Source organism: Hemibagrus wyckioides, linkage group LG21 (genome assembly GCF_019097595.1).
Source record: "Hemibagrus wyckioides isolate EC202008001 linkage group LG21, SWU_Hwy_1.0, whole genome shotgun sequence".
Lineage (NCBI taxonomy): Eukaryota > Metazoa > Chordata > Actinopteri > Siluriformes > Bagridae > Hemibagrus > Hemibagrus wyckioides.
In genome coordinates, this window is record NC_080730.1 from 12073109 (window position 1) to 12088840 (window position 15732).

A 15732-nucleotide genomic window follows, 5' to 3' on the forward strand; every position below is an offset into this window, starting at 1 on the left:
GAGATCACTGATGGTTAGCACATTTGCCACACACCTGGGGTATGGGTTGATTCCTGTCTTTGTCCTTTGTGTGTGCAGAGATTTCATGTGCTCCATAAGCTCTGGGGCTTCCTCAGTCCAAACATTCTAAATTGTCCATGTGTGAGTAGGTGTATGTGCAATTGTGCCCTGCAATTGGTTGGCACCCCCGACACCTTGGCACCTTGTGCTTCCCTGGAACAGGCTCCAGGTTCCCTGGGAACCTATGTAGGATGAGCAATATAGGAAATGGATGGATGACTGTACTGATGTCAGAATTTTACTTAATTTGAGACTGAATCTGTTTTTATATTTTAATTTTGACTTTGTACTTGATTGTCTGCACACATTTAACTCAAATTAGACTTTATTTTTTGAGGTTGCTGTGGCCCATATGTAACATGAGGTTTTTCATTATCACATACTCAAGGTTTTAGTCAGTTACTTAATTCCCTATAAGAAACCAGTCTGAGGTGGGTTTATCATGCATTTATAGACCAGTAACCACAGGTAATCCTGTCTTTACTAAAAGCACAGCCCCCATACTCACTTGACATGTATATGTCCTAGAAAGCCCTTGTGCCTGTGTCCACGTTCTGGCTCTTTCTTTTAGTTATGCCATCATATCTAGTCTAGCCAGAGTCCCTGCTTGAACCCTGCACACAAATTTACATTGTCCTTAACCATTACATGATCACAAGCATGCCTAATACTCTATCTACACTTGCTACTCCTGAAATACAAGAGATCTTGACCACTTCTGCTCAGTGGGCCTCCCTGATTCATCCTGATGCCCTACTTTTGGCTGGAGTCGTATCACTTGGATACTTGGAGATGCCTGGGACTGTTGTGCATAGCACTTGGAGATGGGTGCAGTAGCGTTGATGTGGTTAGTTTTGTGCTTGTCTCTCCCTCAATGAAACTAAACTAAACTAAACCAGCCCAAAACATGTAGCAAAATGTTATGGCATTATTATACATTTTGGAATTGGTCTCTTGAGACCACAATAACAGAAGGTATGTTTGTGAAAAAAAGAAGCACATCACCAAAAGCACACCATACCCATTATAGTACAGCATGGTGTTGGCAGCATCGTGCTACAGGGCTGCTTTTATTCAGCAAGAACTGACTTTTATTAAGGGTGAATGAATTATGGACCACCATCTTTGAAATTATAGCAGGCTGTGTATGTGATTCCCATAAAATATCTGAAACATTTTACAAAAAAGAATTGGGAAATATTACTTAAACAAGTAGTTTATTGCAAGTTTCTCTCTTTTGTCTACCCTTAATAATTTCACCCTAAAATATTTCTTTATTTATTTAAATCTTTTGACTTTACAAAAAGCTCCAATTTTAACAGGAGTATATAGACTTTTTATAACAGTTGCACATCACTGAATTATAGAATACATACTTAAAGTACATATCTTTCTACAGCAATTATTTCACCCTACAGTGTATTGGCTAGGCTTTTGCCACATAGTGCAATTAAAAAAAAAATAAGTGGGGGGAAAAAACTAAATAAAATAATAAAAAATGTTCTTGGGTCTGTCCATGCATCCCTGTGTATGTCCAAATCAAGAAAGAGTGGTTTACAACATGTAGGATATATGAATATAAATTTATTATTAAAGTAAACTGGTTAAATTTTGGAATTGAGCCAAACAGGGTCACTATCACAGCAAGGCCAAATGTCTGAAAGTTTTCAATAGCTTTTTCCTGCTTGAAGTATGTTAATGGAATATGAGGCATGCAAATAAAGAAGGACTAGACTTGTTGGCAACAGAGGCATTCCTGTTTATTCTGTTGGCATCGAGTTCTTTGTTTATAAATTTCAGCTTTCCAGAAAGGCAAAATTCATGGCTGACGTGAGAGAATCTGAGAGTTTAGTGGCAAGTTTATCTATGGAAAAATCAGAGAAAAAAAATACACATCAAGTGCTTACAATAACAATGTTTTGATTCAGTGCTAATTGACATGACAAAATCATTAATTCATACTATACACCAATTTTCTGCCAGATGCATGACAAATGAGTTTTTGTACATGGCTTATAACTGGCTGAAAGAAGAAATACCTGCTCTTTTTTGTTGCCTCTTTCTTTTCTTGTTAGCAGCAAGAAGTGCCTGGCCTTGGTGAAGTGGGTCAATAGCCAGGATATCCAAATCCACAGGGTTGGGAGTTGAATCAACCACTGCACCAGATTTAATTCTTCCTGCTTTCAGATCTACAGTCATAGGTCCAAACTTAAAAATAGAGGAAAAATAAATAAGACATTTTCAAATATGAAAAAAGTCCAGAAAAATAGAAGTAAATTACTTTAAACAAAAATTTAAAATAAAAAAACTTAAAATAAATTTTTACTAATTTGTCAGGGATCAATTACTACTATAAACTGCATGGTGCATAAGCCAGAGTTGGTTCAAATACGCTTATTTTAATCAGTAGTTCATAGTAAGAGATATTAATAAGCACTGAAATGATTCTAGACAGGCTACATCATTTATACATTTAATCTATTTGAAATATGGCAGCTGTTTTGTTTAAAAATAATGCACCTCTGGGTCATCTGCATCCACACATTTAGAAGCGTGTTGGGTATCCATGTCTAAGGATTCTACTTCTGGTGCCACTTCATGGCTGATTTCAGTCATTCCTGACGTGGTCATGCACAAGGCCATCTCAGCATTTCCTGAGTTACATTCTAAAACACATTCAAGTAAATGTTTATTAGAGGGCTAAACCAAGAATGGCAGAATTCCTGTGATATAATTTGCTGCTTTGTGCTACTTATCGATTCTTTACCAGCTAAAGTCTCCTGGTTGCCCTTCTCCAGCTCATCCCAGTCAAACTCCTTGCTCATTTCAGTTAAAATCTGAGCGCTGACATGCATCGGTAGTGTGTGTGTTTCTGGAGGATGTGTGAAGTAGTTGATCCGTCCTCTGTACACAAATGTACATGATTAAATAAATTGCTAATAAACTATTTTTTTTTTTTTTTACAACAGAGTTTAATTAAATGACCTAACACGTACAACAATATTCAGTCCTCTAGCAACAAATCTGGTCACATGAATTCAGTTTCACAATTGTTGCTAGCCTCTGAGGCACAGTTTATGCTAGTAGGTGTCTAACTTTTTAAATTAGTTTGTTAAAGAACTTATACAAGTTACCCCACTTGAAACTATTAAATAGCTTATTAATTCAAAACTTACCCTGTCCAATCCATGAGAACACTCTTGGCGGCTTGGTCACTGTCAGGCATTCCGCCTTTTTTCAGCTTGCCCTGACGATGGGCAAGCAGTGCCAGAAAGTCGAGAGTTGTGTGAAAGTCCGGAACACCAAAGTGCTCCATGATCTAGAAAGCAGACACCAACAATTTCTAAAATAATCTCCCTATCACACAAGACCAGCATTTTGGGTTTAACTGCACTTATATCTGTGTTTAAAACTATGGCACTGTAGCTTGAGAAAGGAGCAGGCAAACTGGCTGCAGGGACAGATGCAGAAACCTTAGGCTTGATATTAAAGCCTCCAGGAGGAAGACTGGTCATCTTATATGACTGAGGCCAACAAACTAACATGTAAACTCAATGTTTACAGCCTGGATGTAGAACAGTTAGGCCATAGACCGCAGCAAGGATGGTAGAAAAGTCCGGGTTTACTGCAGGAAATATATTTTTTGTTGAACAAGCCTCGAGTCACCCTTTTCAACTCACTTTTGAATCACTGAGATGTTAGAATTCCCTAGCTTGACCGATTAGTTTATCCAATTTAAGTTTCTTATTTGGAGTTTAAAACTGTACGTTTTTGCTTTGTCATGGTCACAGCATGACAAACATAGCATATCTAGGTGTTGATATTGTGGTATCAATACATCTTATATCTTTGATATAGATTGTCATTGACCAAACCAAAATGTCCAGTAATGGTACTGTAATGACCAAAAGATCCATCCTCAATTTGATCCACCACCTCTCAAAGGCATGTGCACATCAGAGTAGAACGCTGACCCAGGAGTTGTGACTGTGAGGCCAGCTGTGGATGGGCACAAACAAGGAAGTGTACTCCACATGAACATACATTTTACTGTTGATCTCTGCAGTGCAGTTTATGTCCTGATGAGCAGATAGACATAGCACTACTTTGCTTTTTATTTTTAGGCAACGGTGTACACCTGGAGAGGACTTACTCATAGGTACATCGATTCCCCTGCTGCATTTTCCTCAGTGGTGTATCTGTCCTCTTTCCAACTGCCAGTCTGGTATGGATATTTTGCTACCCAGAACAGTCCCTACTCCAGCACTAGTTCTCCCAGATTACAGTTAGTCTTTATAATTCACTGAGGCAGTAGGGGTCTTTGTCTAAGACCACAATTTTGGTTATTGTCCAGTGGGATATTTGTACAAATTGCTTTGGCCAAGACCTTGTGGTACAATGTATGCCCCATTTTTACAGGCTGTAGACACCTCTTGTCTGCTCGTCTCAGATGCTGAGAAGGTAGTGCAGTCACATCCACTTTTTCATCTGATGGTATAATTCCATTTCTGTTGGGGTCGTATCACCCTCTTACATGGTCCGTTTTACCATTTCTGTATGCTCAATTTTTACAGGGTGCCTAAGGTCGCAGAGGGAGGCCATTCACAGTATCAGAACTGGTATGCTGGTAATTGTTGACAAATTCCCAAAACATGACCATGAGGGCTGTAACTAACAGGGATTTTCATAATCGAGTAATCTGGCAATTATTTTTTCGATTAACCGATGAATCGGATAAAAAACAGCACATTTTTAAATACCTTTTTATTTTAAATTAAATTTACACATTGGGTGTTACAAATATGAATGAAAAACTAAATCTTTACAGTACCACAATGTTTTTTCCAGCTTTTAAGCAGAAAACTTGACCTTTTAAAACTTTAAACTGTGTTTCTTAAAGCAGCAAAACTACTAGACTACCAAGTTATGATTCATTGATATATTGATTAAATATTAAAAACAAATATTGTTTGTTTATTTTGATCAAAATCTTTTAATTGGACAGTACTTAACGATCTTGCACTACAACTATTACCACTGTATCATCTTTGTGAATGATGAGTAACGCAGTGCTTTTTACATAATAAACACCGGACACTAAGCCTGCAGGTAAAGCATTTACACAGCATTTACACAGAAGGTATGTTTGTGTTTACAACTACAAGACTCGGCGTTTAGGAATGGTTTTAAAAAGCGAAGTACAGAACGCCAAGGTCTCAGGATGTGCCATGAAGTTGCCATGACAACCTGATACTGTATACGAAGCTTGCAACACTTGCCTGGGGCGTTCTAATTGGTCCAGTGTTCTGAGAGTGACTGAGCTGCGCTGCTTGGAAAAGTTGAAATCATTTGAACATGAGACGCACGAGGGGCTGCAAAAGATGTGCGAGCAACGGTCACATCAGTATATCGCATTCATTGAAAAATAATTGTAAAAGGAATTAGAAATAAAACACGTTCTGTGTGAATGACCAACGCATAAAGCACACAAATATGGCACGACAAATCTGCATTAAACTTATCGTCCTGAAGTTTCACCTTCATCTGGGATTCCTGCATGCTTCTGGTTTGTGCGCTTGTTCATCATTGTCGTGTTTCTGTGACACTGAAGCTCCACTTTGCAAAGTTTGCAAGTTACATTTGGCCAGGAATTTAATATGAAATGCTCCCATGCCTTAGAGGACTTGGGTCGCACACTTATCTGAAGTGTCATTCGTTGACAACGATTTTCATTATCGATTATCATCGATTTAATCAATTCGTTGTTTCAGTCTTAATGACCATAGTTGTCAAAATCCTTGCTATAGGGAAATTATCCCAAGGTATGGCATCCCACAGACAACTGATATTGATAATGGTGACAAATTTTTTTTCCCCCCTGGACTTTTGTGGGCGATGAACATGAAAGTTCCTATTGACATTGAGACACCTAAAACTGATATGAATGCCTATGTACTGAAAAGTGTCCTGTTGATCATTAGTGGTTGGTAGTTCCTCTTCTGCTTTGTGCTTAAGTCCACTCTCAACTCTTGTGTTGATGTTCAGGAGATTGTTATCCAGGCACCATAACTCCAGGTTTTTAATATCCTTTAGGTAGGCCAACCACAAGATCACAGCAGTGTTATCAGCAAACTTGAGAACGGTGGTGTAGTTGGAAGCAGCCACAGTCGTAGGTATACAGTGATTACAGCTGGGGTGAAGGATTTTGTATCTAGTTCTTACATGTTTAATCAAGGTCTGACATTACATTGTGCCTGTGCCCCACCTGTAATTAGCATATGTATATGTAAAAGGTGTGAACCAAATGGCTCAAGCAAGCAACTGGTGGCCCTTCCATCTTGTCCTTTGTAATGCCTCCAGTAGGAGGTCCTAATGGTATCTGTCTACTGTTTGAAGACCTTTTGTTACCAAGTATAAGTTTGATCACACAGACAGTACCTTTGGGTTAAGATACTCTGGAGACCGACCAGCTAACATCACTGTCGAAGACCCGCTACACTGCTACCTTCAATAAATTCTTCTCCCGACAAGAACTCTGGCCAAGCTTACTTATTTTATGTATTAGAGAAATCTAATACAAATGGCGAGCCACCCAAACCACTGCTCAGCCAAATACAGCAAAATCTAACAGGGGGCTCAGAACACTGGTCCACTTTTAGCTTTAACGACTGTATGCACTTGAGACAGGGACTCCACAAGTTTGTGTTAAAAATAATCCATTCATTCATTTTCTACACCTGCTTTATTCCTAATTAGGGTCACAGGGATCTGCTGGAGCCTATCCTAGCACACATTGGGCAAAAGGAAGGGGCACACCCTAGCCAGGTCGCCAGTCCATCACAGGGCCACATATAGACAGACAACCACACTCCTATGGGCAATTTAGAATTACCAATCAACCTAATGTACATCTTTTTTGGACTGTGGGAGGAACCTGGAATGCCCGGAGTAAACCCACACAAGCACAGGGAAAACATGCAAACTCCACACATAAAGGCCCCTTATCTGTTTGAGCCTGGGATTCGAACCCAGGACCTTCTTGCTGTGAGGCAACAATGCTAACCACTAAGCCACCATGCTGCCCCTAAAAAAAAGGGGGGGGGGGGGATACAAAAACTTATCCATTTTAAAGCAAATCATTTGGAGTGGCATTGGAACACAAGGGTCAGCAGACGGGATTAGGAATCGTGAAATAGTCAGAAATAGTGTAGAATCTCATTTTTAATTTTACTTGAAACAAATCCCAGAACTTCAATGTAGTCTCAGAATCTTATGCCAGTTTAAGTTCCAAAATGAAAGTTTAATAGCAATCTAAAATTTGAGTCAGAACAAAATCAATCTAGCATGAAAATTACTCACCTGTTTTTTACTGCAGCGTCGTAAAATTATTTCAACTGCTGGGACTGGGTCAACTAACTGTTCAATTTTCACACAGTTCCGAAGAATAACACCAGCATCATTGGTTGAGGTCATGACAATGCCAGGACAGTCCAAAATCTTGATGTGTTTGTCTATATGCACCTCTTGTAAGCACCTGGAAAAGTTATGCTAAGACAAAATCAAGGAAGAAACCACCACATTTAAAAGAGCACAATAAGTCAAGAAATGTACTTACTTTGTTACACCAGGGGTAGCTCCTACAGTGCAAGCCCGTGCCCTCTTCAAACTGTTAATCAAACTACTCTTTCCAACATTTGGAAATCCTAGAACAATTTATAAAAAACAAACAAACAAAAAAAAAAAAAGTCACTAATATAATTTTACCCAGTATTATACCCAGTCTTACTCAGGTAATATAAGGCACTCACCAACCACTCCTACAGTTATTGTTGTCTTAATGTCTTGGATGCGACAATAGTTGCTGAGCAGCTTCATAAGACAGTCAGCCCCCACACATGCACTGCTGCCCAGGAGTTCCTGAGTGGCCTGGCTTACAGGTACATGGCTACGTTTCTATACACAAAGCAAATAATCTTTAGTTGGTCTGTAACCTCAAATCAGTTCAAGCAACAAGAAATTTTTTTAGCCAATGACCGTATACATGGGTGGAGGTTGTAACAGGTTCAACCATTTATGGGTTCAACCATAACAGATGAGACTTATAACATGCACCTGGAGCTCTTGAAGGCTCTGGTCAAAGCCATATATTGTTCTACTATTATATCAGACTCAATTCTTTGCTGTTTTTCCTGGCATGGTTCTCATTTTGATGCATCAATGTACTAATATTATGCATAGTAAATGAACATTAATAAATGTAATGGCCCAGTACAAAGTAGATAAGCAGCTACATAAATGTCCAATTAATGTCCATCAGAAAAACAGATTCTTCTATATTATATTTTATATATTATATCTTCTATAATTATTATATCTATAACATTTAGCCAGTCATGCATTTTTAAACAAACTTTACTAACAAAAATAACTGTATATAAGAGTACATACCTTGCTGCAGGGGTCAGAGCAAAATGAAAGTCAATAGTCATTTTCCCCTAGTTTGTGTTGAGTATAAATGCCAAGTGCATCTTTGCTTGGTACCTTAGAGAATAAAATGGTGCAATAGTGTGTATATTTTGTAAAGGTCCAAGTAAGGATGAGAGTGGAAAATATTGTGGCAGGTGTAGCTCCTGGGGGCTGATGGCAGTTTTGCATATCCACTTCTGTACCTACCTAGTGGATACATGCCTTTTCCAGGGTTTTGCGGGCCCCAGATAGGTGCCTAGCAGGTGTAAGGCAGCTAGATGCAGGTTGACTTTGGAACAGAGGACCACCAGGAGGTTTTATGCTCTCCTGGGGGACGTCAAAGTCAGCTGAATCCCCTAGTAGGAGGGTGTAGTATGCCAACTGGGGCTCCCCCATGAGGAAAGAGCAATGATCTGGGACCAGTTCCCCCACCATCTTGTCATGCTCAATTGGCAGAGGATTAGCAGTTCCTGTGGTGTTGAAGAGCCCTAGCACCAGATCCTTGGTAAACTCCTCATGGCTGTAGGTTAGGCTCAAATAAGGAGTCAATGGTGTAGGTGGGGTCTGGTTTATCCTGATTTTCTCAACCAGTGTAGCAACTCACAGCAACAGGAACATAGGTAAAGACTTGACTAGAGCTGTGCAGCTATCTGCACCCAGGTTGATGTCATGTGAGTTACAAGTGGTTTGTTCACTTGGTTAGCAGGCCTGCCATTATAATATTTATATTACATTGATTAAAGTTATGGATGCTTGACTGAGCTACCATGTACTTTCCAACTATGACTTAGTGCTAAAAGTTTTTCTGCATCAATTTTTTTCCAAAAAAAAAAAAAAAAAAAAAAAAAATCAATATGCCTGCAACTTCTATGTATAAAACATTTAGCACTTTACAGCACTCAGAACTTTGAGTTAGCCAATGTGTCATTTAAAATTGCACTTTAGGCAAAGAATCTTAGATGTGCACAAAGCATCCATCTTCTAAGATGGGCATGTGAAAGACTGACCTTGCTACCTACCCGATCTTCTGTGGATGCAAGCTTCAAAAATGCACAAAGGGACTAAATAGCACCATGTTGTCCACTCATACATACAGTCATTGTTTTTAACAAAAAATTACAAAAGGGATCTCACCAAATTCTTGTTCTGCTGCTGGGTGGAAGATTTGAAGGCCACTGTTGGAAACTCATTGCGAAGATACTTAATCCACTTTTCCACAATGTCCTTGGGGACTAGATCTTATAGATGACAAAAACTTTTGTTGGAATATACAGACCCCACTGAAAGTATTGGAACAGCAAGGCCAATTCAACATTCGAGTTATAAGATTAGATATCAGATCGTGATATCAGCTTTTATTTCCTGTGATTTACATTGAAATGTGTTAAACTTGAAACCTGGTACCTTGTTTGAACCCATCTATTTAACTGTGGTTTTGTTGCCCAGGTGTGTCCTGTTAGATTGCTTAAATAGTTCAGTGTCTACACACTGGGCCCTTGTTTCTGCCTGTGAAGACTGCAACTGTTAAAAAGGAAAACCCAACAACCAGAGAGCTGTCTATAGAAGGAAAAGCAATCTATTTTGAAGCTGGGAAGAGGGAAAATCTGAGCCATTGAACAATTTTTTTTTTAATTACATATTTAGATTTTGAGCTCAAACCCAAATTACCCTTGAAAAAACCCTTGCTGTTCCAGTATTTTTGAAGGTGACTATGCAACAGCTTAATACAACATGCTTCAGCTTTGATTCATCCTTGTGGTTTGACACAAACTTGTATCAACTGGACATTCAGTAACTTTGCTTTTCTTGTTTCCACTTACCAATTTTATTCAGAACAAGAATAATTTTCTTATTGGTTCCACTCTGGACAACAGCTTGCTCAACCTGAGGACAGCGACATCCTAATGGATCTCTAGCATCCAAAACCTCCAAAATAACATCAGAGACTTGAATCACCTGGTTGAACATGGACAAGTGCATTACTGAACACACAAACAAAAAAACCAAAAACAGATTGTAATTATACATCTAAAGAAAAAGTATAAGAACTTACTTTTTTAAATTCTCTGTAATACATCTTTCTTGAATTTTCATTTTCAAAACTGACATGTTTCTCCAGATTTTTCATTTCTATTTCCTGCACACAAACAATATATTAAATAATTAATTTTTAAAAGACTAGATGTGGCTTCTTATTGCTTCTTATTACCACCACCATGTGTGTCTTTTGTGCTCTTAGTATCCACTGGGAAACAGCTGGTGGAGCTAACACACCTCTCAAACACAGTGTGAGCTTGGGCCCCATATGAACTTTACTTTGAACTTCAGGTGAAAGTTGTGAGTGAATGATATTTGGACTGCATTTCTTTTTCTTAAGATTCTGGAAAGCACACTGAAAAGCACCAGTGAAAATAAGTGTACCTCATGAGGCTTCCTAGTCATACATGTGCTGCATTCTATTAGTGGTGCCAAAACCTCTGGAGGAGACAGGACTCTGTCATGGAAACCTTTCTGCAAAATCATTGTCCTCCTCAGCCTCCACAAACCCAATACCACCAAGAGCAGGCTAAAAACTGACTGCAGCAATACACCACATACACAGGTGTACACTTCCACAATGCAGCCTAAGGCGCTAGCCAAGATGACCTCTTGACATATCTTGTGCCTACCAGAATTGGGGCAAAGCTCAGGCAGGTTGGCACGTGTGCCTCGTCCAATCCAACAGGAAAATACCACATACCAGTGAGTATCCAAGGGAATACTCACACTGGAGGAATCTGCTTGTAACCAAACCTCATATCCAACAAAGCCTTATCCAAGGTGAGGCACTGGGAAATGCATTACTGGAGAAGATTAGGCACGTCCATGAGTATATTTAGGAATATTACCATCATACTAATACAATTCCAGGGTCAAAAACATGTGATATCAATTAGTCCAAAAAGCCAAAGGGAAATATGAGGAAATATTCCCATATGGCTTATTATAATCCTAGGACATAATAAAATTCAAATATTATTATGGGACATATTTGTCTAGAACGTAATAAAACTCAAATACTTCATTGACAGTGCCTTCTAAGGTGTACTAGGAGATGATGGATCAGAACTTCAGCTTTTAGATCTAGGTGTATTAACTTGGCACCAAGATACCTTGTTAGAACCCACTTATTTCTTCTATGTGACCAAAATTATTGAAACATGTTACATTATATCAATACAGGTGTGTCCTCTTAGACAATGAATAGCTCTGAATATCTACTCTTTGAGTCCCTTTGGTTTTTGACTAAAGATTGCATTTCTTGTTAAAAAGAATAAACCCAAACATACCAGTGCACTGTTTATGGGAAGAAAAGTAATACATTTTGAGAAAAGCATTTTGAAGACTGAGGCTGAAAAGGAAAATCAGAGCCTCAGCACTATTGCCAGAACAACAACTTGGAATGTCCAAGGCATGGAAGAACCACTGGTGTATAACCAGACAATTCCAGAAACGGAACTCATGAAGAAAGAGGTAAAAGGTCATAAAAGGTTCAGAATTAAGATTAATCTCAACCAAAGTGATGGAAAGGACAAAGTAGAGAGAAAGAAAAGATCTGTTGTTGAGCCAAAACATAAACATAATGACGCATAGTGTGTTTGCTTTTGCTTTGCATGGCTGCTTCAGGGTTCACCAATCTTTATTGGTTTCAACTAATCTTAATGATGTAAATCCTGAGGGTTGCAATAAAATGAATTCTCAAATTTACAAAACATTGTCTGCCAAATGTGTCTTTTTTGTGTGTACACACAGTCAACAGTGTCTTAATTCGACACATACCCAATGCCCCACATTGATTGCTCAGTTAGACATGGCTCACATTTATTCTTCAATACTGGACTTAACCAAGTAGTATTAGGAGATCTCCTGAACACTTGGGGGAAAAAAATGCCTTTTCTCACACCTCTTGGGTCAAACCTACTGGGGACTAGCAATTACATTATCTGAAAGCTTTCCTGAGATCCTTCAGACAAGTGGGACTCACAGTAAAGCCAAGCTTTTTCTCAATTCCAGTCAGTGAAGTAGTGAAAGGGCTGAGGAAGAGGCAGCATCAGCAGGTACCAGTGTGGGACAGATGGCCAACCAGCATGGTTCTAAGCATCCCCATTCAGACAGAGACCTTGCAAATGCCATGTCAGTGCCACCTTTGTGTACAATAGAGTCTCCTCTTTATTAAGAACTAAATAAACAATCAATTTATAACCACTAAATAAAATTTACAATAAGGCCACAAGGTAAAAATGTCATGAGTATAGCTCTTTTACTGTACATCTGGATAGCCACCAACCCTTTGTTCAAACGCTTGCTGTCGCTCCTGAATGTCTTTTTGGAATACATCAAGATTCCTCCTCTTCATCAGCTCACCATCCCTCAACAGCTGCTGCCTCTGGCGCTGCTCCTCCAGCTGATACACCAGAACACAATCATTATAGACTCTGCTGTGGTTTTACATTTCTCACCAAATTTTAAATACACCTGTAATTCAAGCTTGGATACTGTGCTTGTGCAATTTTATTGTCCCTACACACACACACACTGCTTCAATATATAGTGATATTTACGCTGATTACATTTTCAGACCTGCTAACCTTTAGCATTATGTGCTGGAGTACCAGAATCTAACATCCAAGTTTGCAGGTACAACATGATACTCGAAACATATGCCAAAGAGCAGTCTTTTGAAAATTTTTAAATTGTCATTTTCCATATTTCTTTTTCATATTTTCCATATTAAAAACTATGTTGATTTCTTTTTTTACTTTTTAAAAAAAACAAACAAAAAAACCCAAAGGTAAACCCTGAGTTTCTGAAATAGATAAAACTATATATAAAAACCTCACCCTCTTTTTTCGAAGTTCAGCTTGTTTCTGATTGTGTTCTTTGAAGTTGAGAACATTAGGCAATTCAGTACATTTTCTTCCTCCTCTTGGGTTTGTCTGGTGTTCAAAGGCTTTGGTCTGTACAGAGAAAAACAATTACACGTGTAATTGTTCCTATTTTCAATGTCAGGAACCGATTGCACCTGATTATGCTTACACACACAGCAATAAACATATTACTTGCATTCTTCCAACTGCTCTATGGCACATAACACAATTTGGGTTTTACTAAGAACCAGAGCACATTACCCTGTTCCGCTTTCATGTACTACACCTTTTCAACCAGCAAAGCATTACAGGCAACATAAAACGTAATTTGGCTTCACCTGCAATACAGCATGTTAAACACTGTTTACTCTATCAAAAGTTGAAAACATTAAATTTAAAAAAAAAAAAGATTTGCAGGGGTTTTTTCCCCCCACCTTTTTTTTTTTACCTCCTGTACAGCCATGGGCTTTACACACATTTTTGCCATGCAGTCTTCACATAAATAAATATTATTTGGATGACCTACTAGTTAACTAGGTAGTTAATGCAATGAAATTAAACTAGAATTAAATACAAATGTTCTCTGTATTTTCCTTTAGATAATAGTGGATATTAAATATTGTTATTATATAAATATTTTGTACCTGGGTGTTTGTGTTGCCTTTTCCTGATGCGAGTCCACATTATAAATGCATGAAATATTTTGATTCATTGTGTGTTTGGATTTTTCAAGCACAGCAACGTACAATGGCAGCCAAAATTAATATACATATGCAACCATTTGATAACTCCAATCTTTTAATGCATCTTCATCTAGATGCCACAACTTTGCAAATGAATAAAATGGCAAAACTGTAAACACAATAAATGACAAACACCTGATTTCAGCAGCATCTTACGGCATGGGAGCAAAAACCATTCAAACCAAGTACTGCCACAAAGACAAACAAGATCAGCTATTATTGAAAAATGAGAAAATGTAATTAAGAATAGTAATTCAAAAGTCAATACACACCTTCAACACCTACTAAGTGAGTATAATTAGCATTAGCTAGGTGCACGACACTCTGCAGGGCTTTGCAGTACTGGATAGTGCAGCTACCATACCACACCAAGATGAACAGTCAGAAGATCTTTTATAATACCAGAATAGAAAGTTCTCAGGATCACTGGGGAGATCTAAAATTTCCTCAGGAATCTTATGGTACAATTATTCAATGTCTGGATCTCTTCACCCAAGTTTGGAGATGTGTACTCCAAGGTACCTGAAGTTACTCTCACACTCCACAGAGTTGCTGCCAATCATGAGTGGAGTGTAGTTTCACTCCTGTCTCTTCCTGAAGTCCACAATCATTTCATTTCAATCATTGAAATTCAGGGAGAGATTGTTGGCCTGGCACCAAGCTGAATTTCTCCACCTTGTGAAGGTATGCAGCCTCACCTTTGTTTGAGATGAGGCCCATAATCACTGTATTGCCAGCAAACTCAACAGAAGTGAAGCGGTCGTGGTAGATAGGGTAGCACAGGGGACTCAAAACACAAACTTTGTGGTGCTGCAGTGTTCAGGGTGATTGTACTGGGCACGAACTGACCCAGTCCCACTACCTGGGGTCTGCCTGTGAGGAAGTCCAAGACTGCAGAGTGAGGCATTAATTCTAAAAGGCCCTGAGCTTGCGGTCAGTGAGGGTGCTGTGAAGTCCCTTAGAGAACTTCCGTAAAATTATTTGAACTCTAGGCAACTGTAGACTTACTTTAAAGCCAGACAATTTGATTGTTAATCCTGTACATAATTACTATACATTCATGAAATATATTAGTCAGGATTTAGGCATAATCATAAAAATGTAAATAATGGTAAATGACCTACTACTGGCCTCTGGTCTTACTTGACCTTTTTACAGCTTTTACCACCAAGATGATTATGATCAATTACAAGAAAGAAAATGTTGGAATTAAAGGAACAGCCCTCACCTGGCTCAGGTCTTATTTGACTGATGATCATCAGTTGTAGAACATGACTTACCTACGCATACCAAGGTAAAGGGGTGTGTATAATTTTATATATATATATATATATATATATATATATATATATATATTAATATATATTATATATAATATATATTTATACACACACACACACACACACACACTATTGCCAAAAGTATTCGCTCGCCCATCCAAATAATCAGAATCAGGTGTTCCAATCGCTTCCATGGCCACAAGTGTATAGAATCAAGCACCTAGGCATGCAGACTGTTTTTACAAACATTTGTGAAAGAATGGGTCGCTCTCAGGA

General features: G+C 38.5%; 1 protein-coding gene across 2 annotated transcripts in view; it reads right to left on the bottom strand.

Moving 5' to 3' along the window:
* Nucleotides 1–1624: 1624 nt before the first annotated feature.
* gnl3l (G protein nucleolar 3 like) overlaps nucleotides 1625–15732 on the bottom strand; it is a 20962-nt gene continuing 6854 nt past the window's right edge. For both annotated transcript variants that reach the window (XM_058373268.1, XM_058373267.1), the window contains exons 3-15: nucleotides 13407–13523; nucleotides 12854–12970; nucleotides 10580–10663; nucleotides 10347–10482; nucleotides 9661–9764; nucleotides 7869–8013; nucleotides 7676–7763; nucleotides 7420–7594; nucleotides 3237–3379; nucleotides 2828–2964; nucleotides 2581–2726; nucleotides 2100–2268; nucleotides 1625–1924 (exon numbers count right to left, since the gene is read on the bottom strand). In XM_058373268.1, the coding sequence (XP_058229251.1) occupies nucleotides 1857–1924; nucleotides 2100–2268; nucleotides 2581–2726; nucleotides 2828–2964; nucleotides 3237–3379; nucleotides 7420–7594; nucleotides 7676–7763; nucleotides 7869–8013; nucleotides 9661–9764; nucleotides 10347–10482; nucleotides 10580–10663; nucleotides 12854–12970; nucleotides 13407–13523 (1629 nt within the window). In that variant the 3' untranslated portion in view covers nucleotides 1625–1856. The remainder of the gene's footprint in view (nucleotides 1925–2099; nucleotides 2269–2580; nucleotides 2727–2827; nucleotides 2965–3236; nucleotides 3380–7419; nucleotides 7595–7675; nucleotides 7764–7868; nucleotides 8014–9660; nucleotides 9765–10346; nucleotides 10483–10579; nucleotides 10664–12853; nucleotides 12971–13406; nucleotides 13524–15732) is intronic.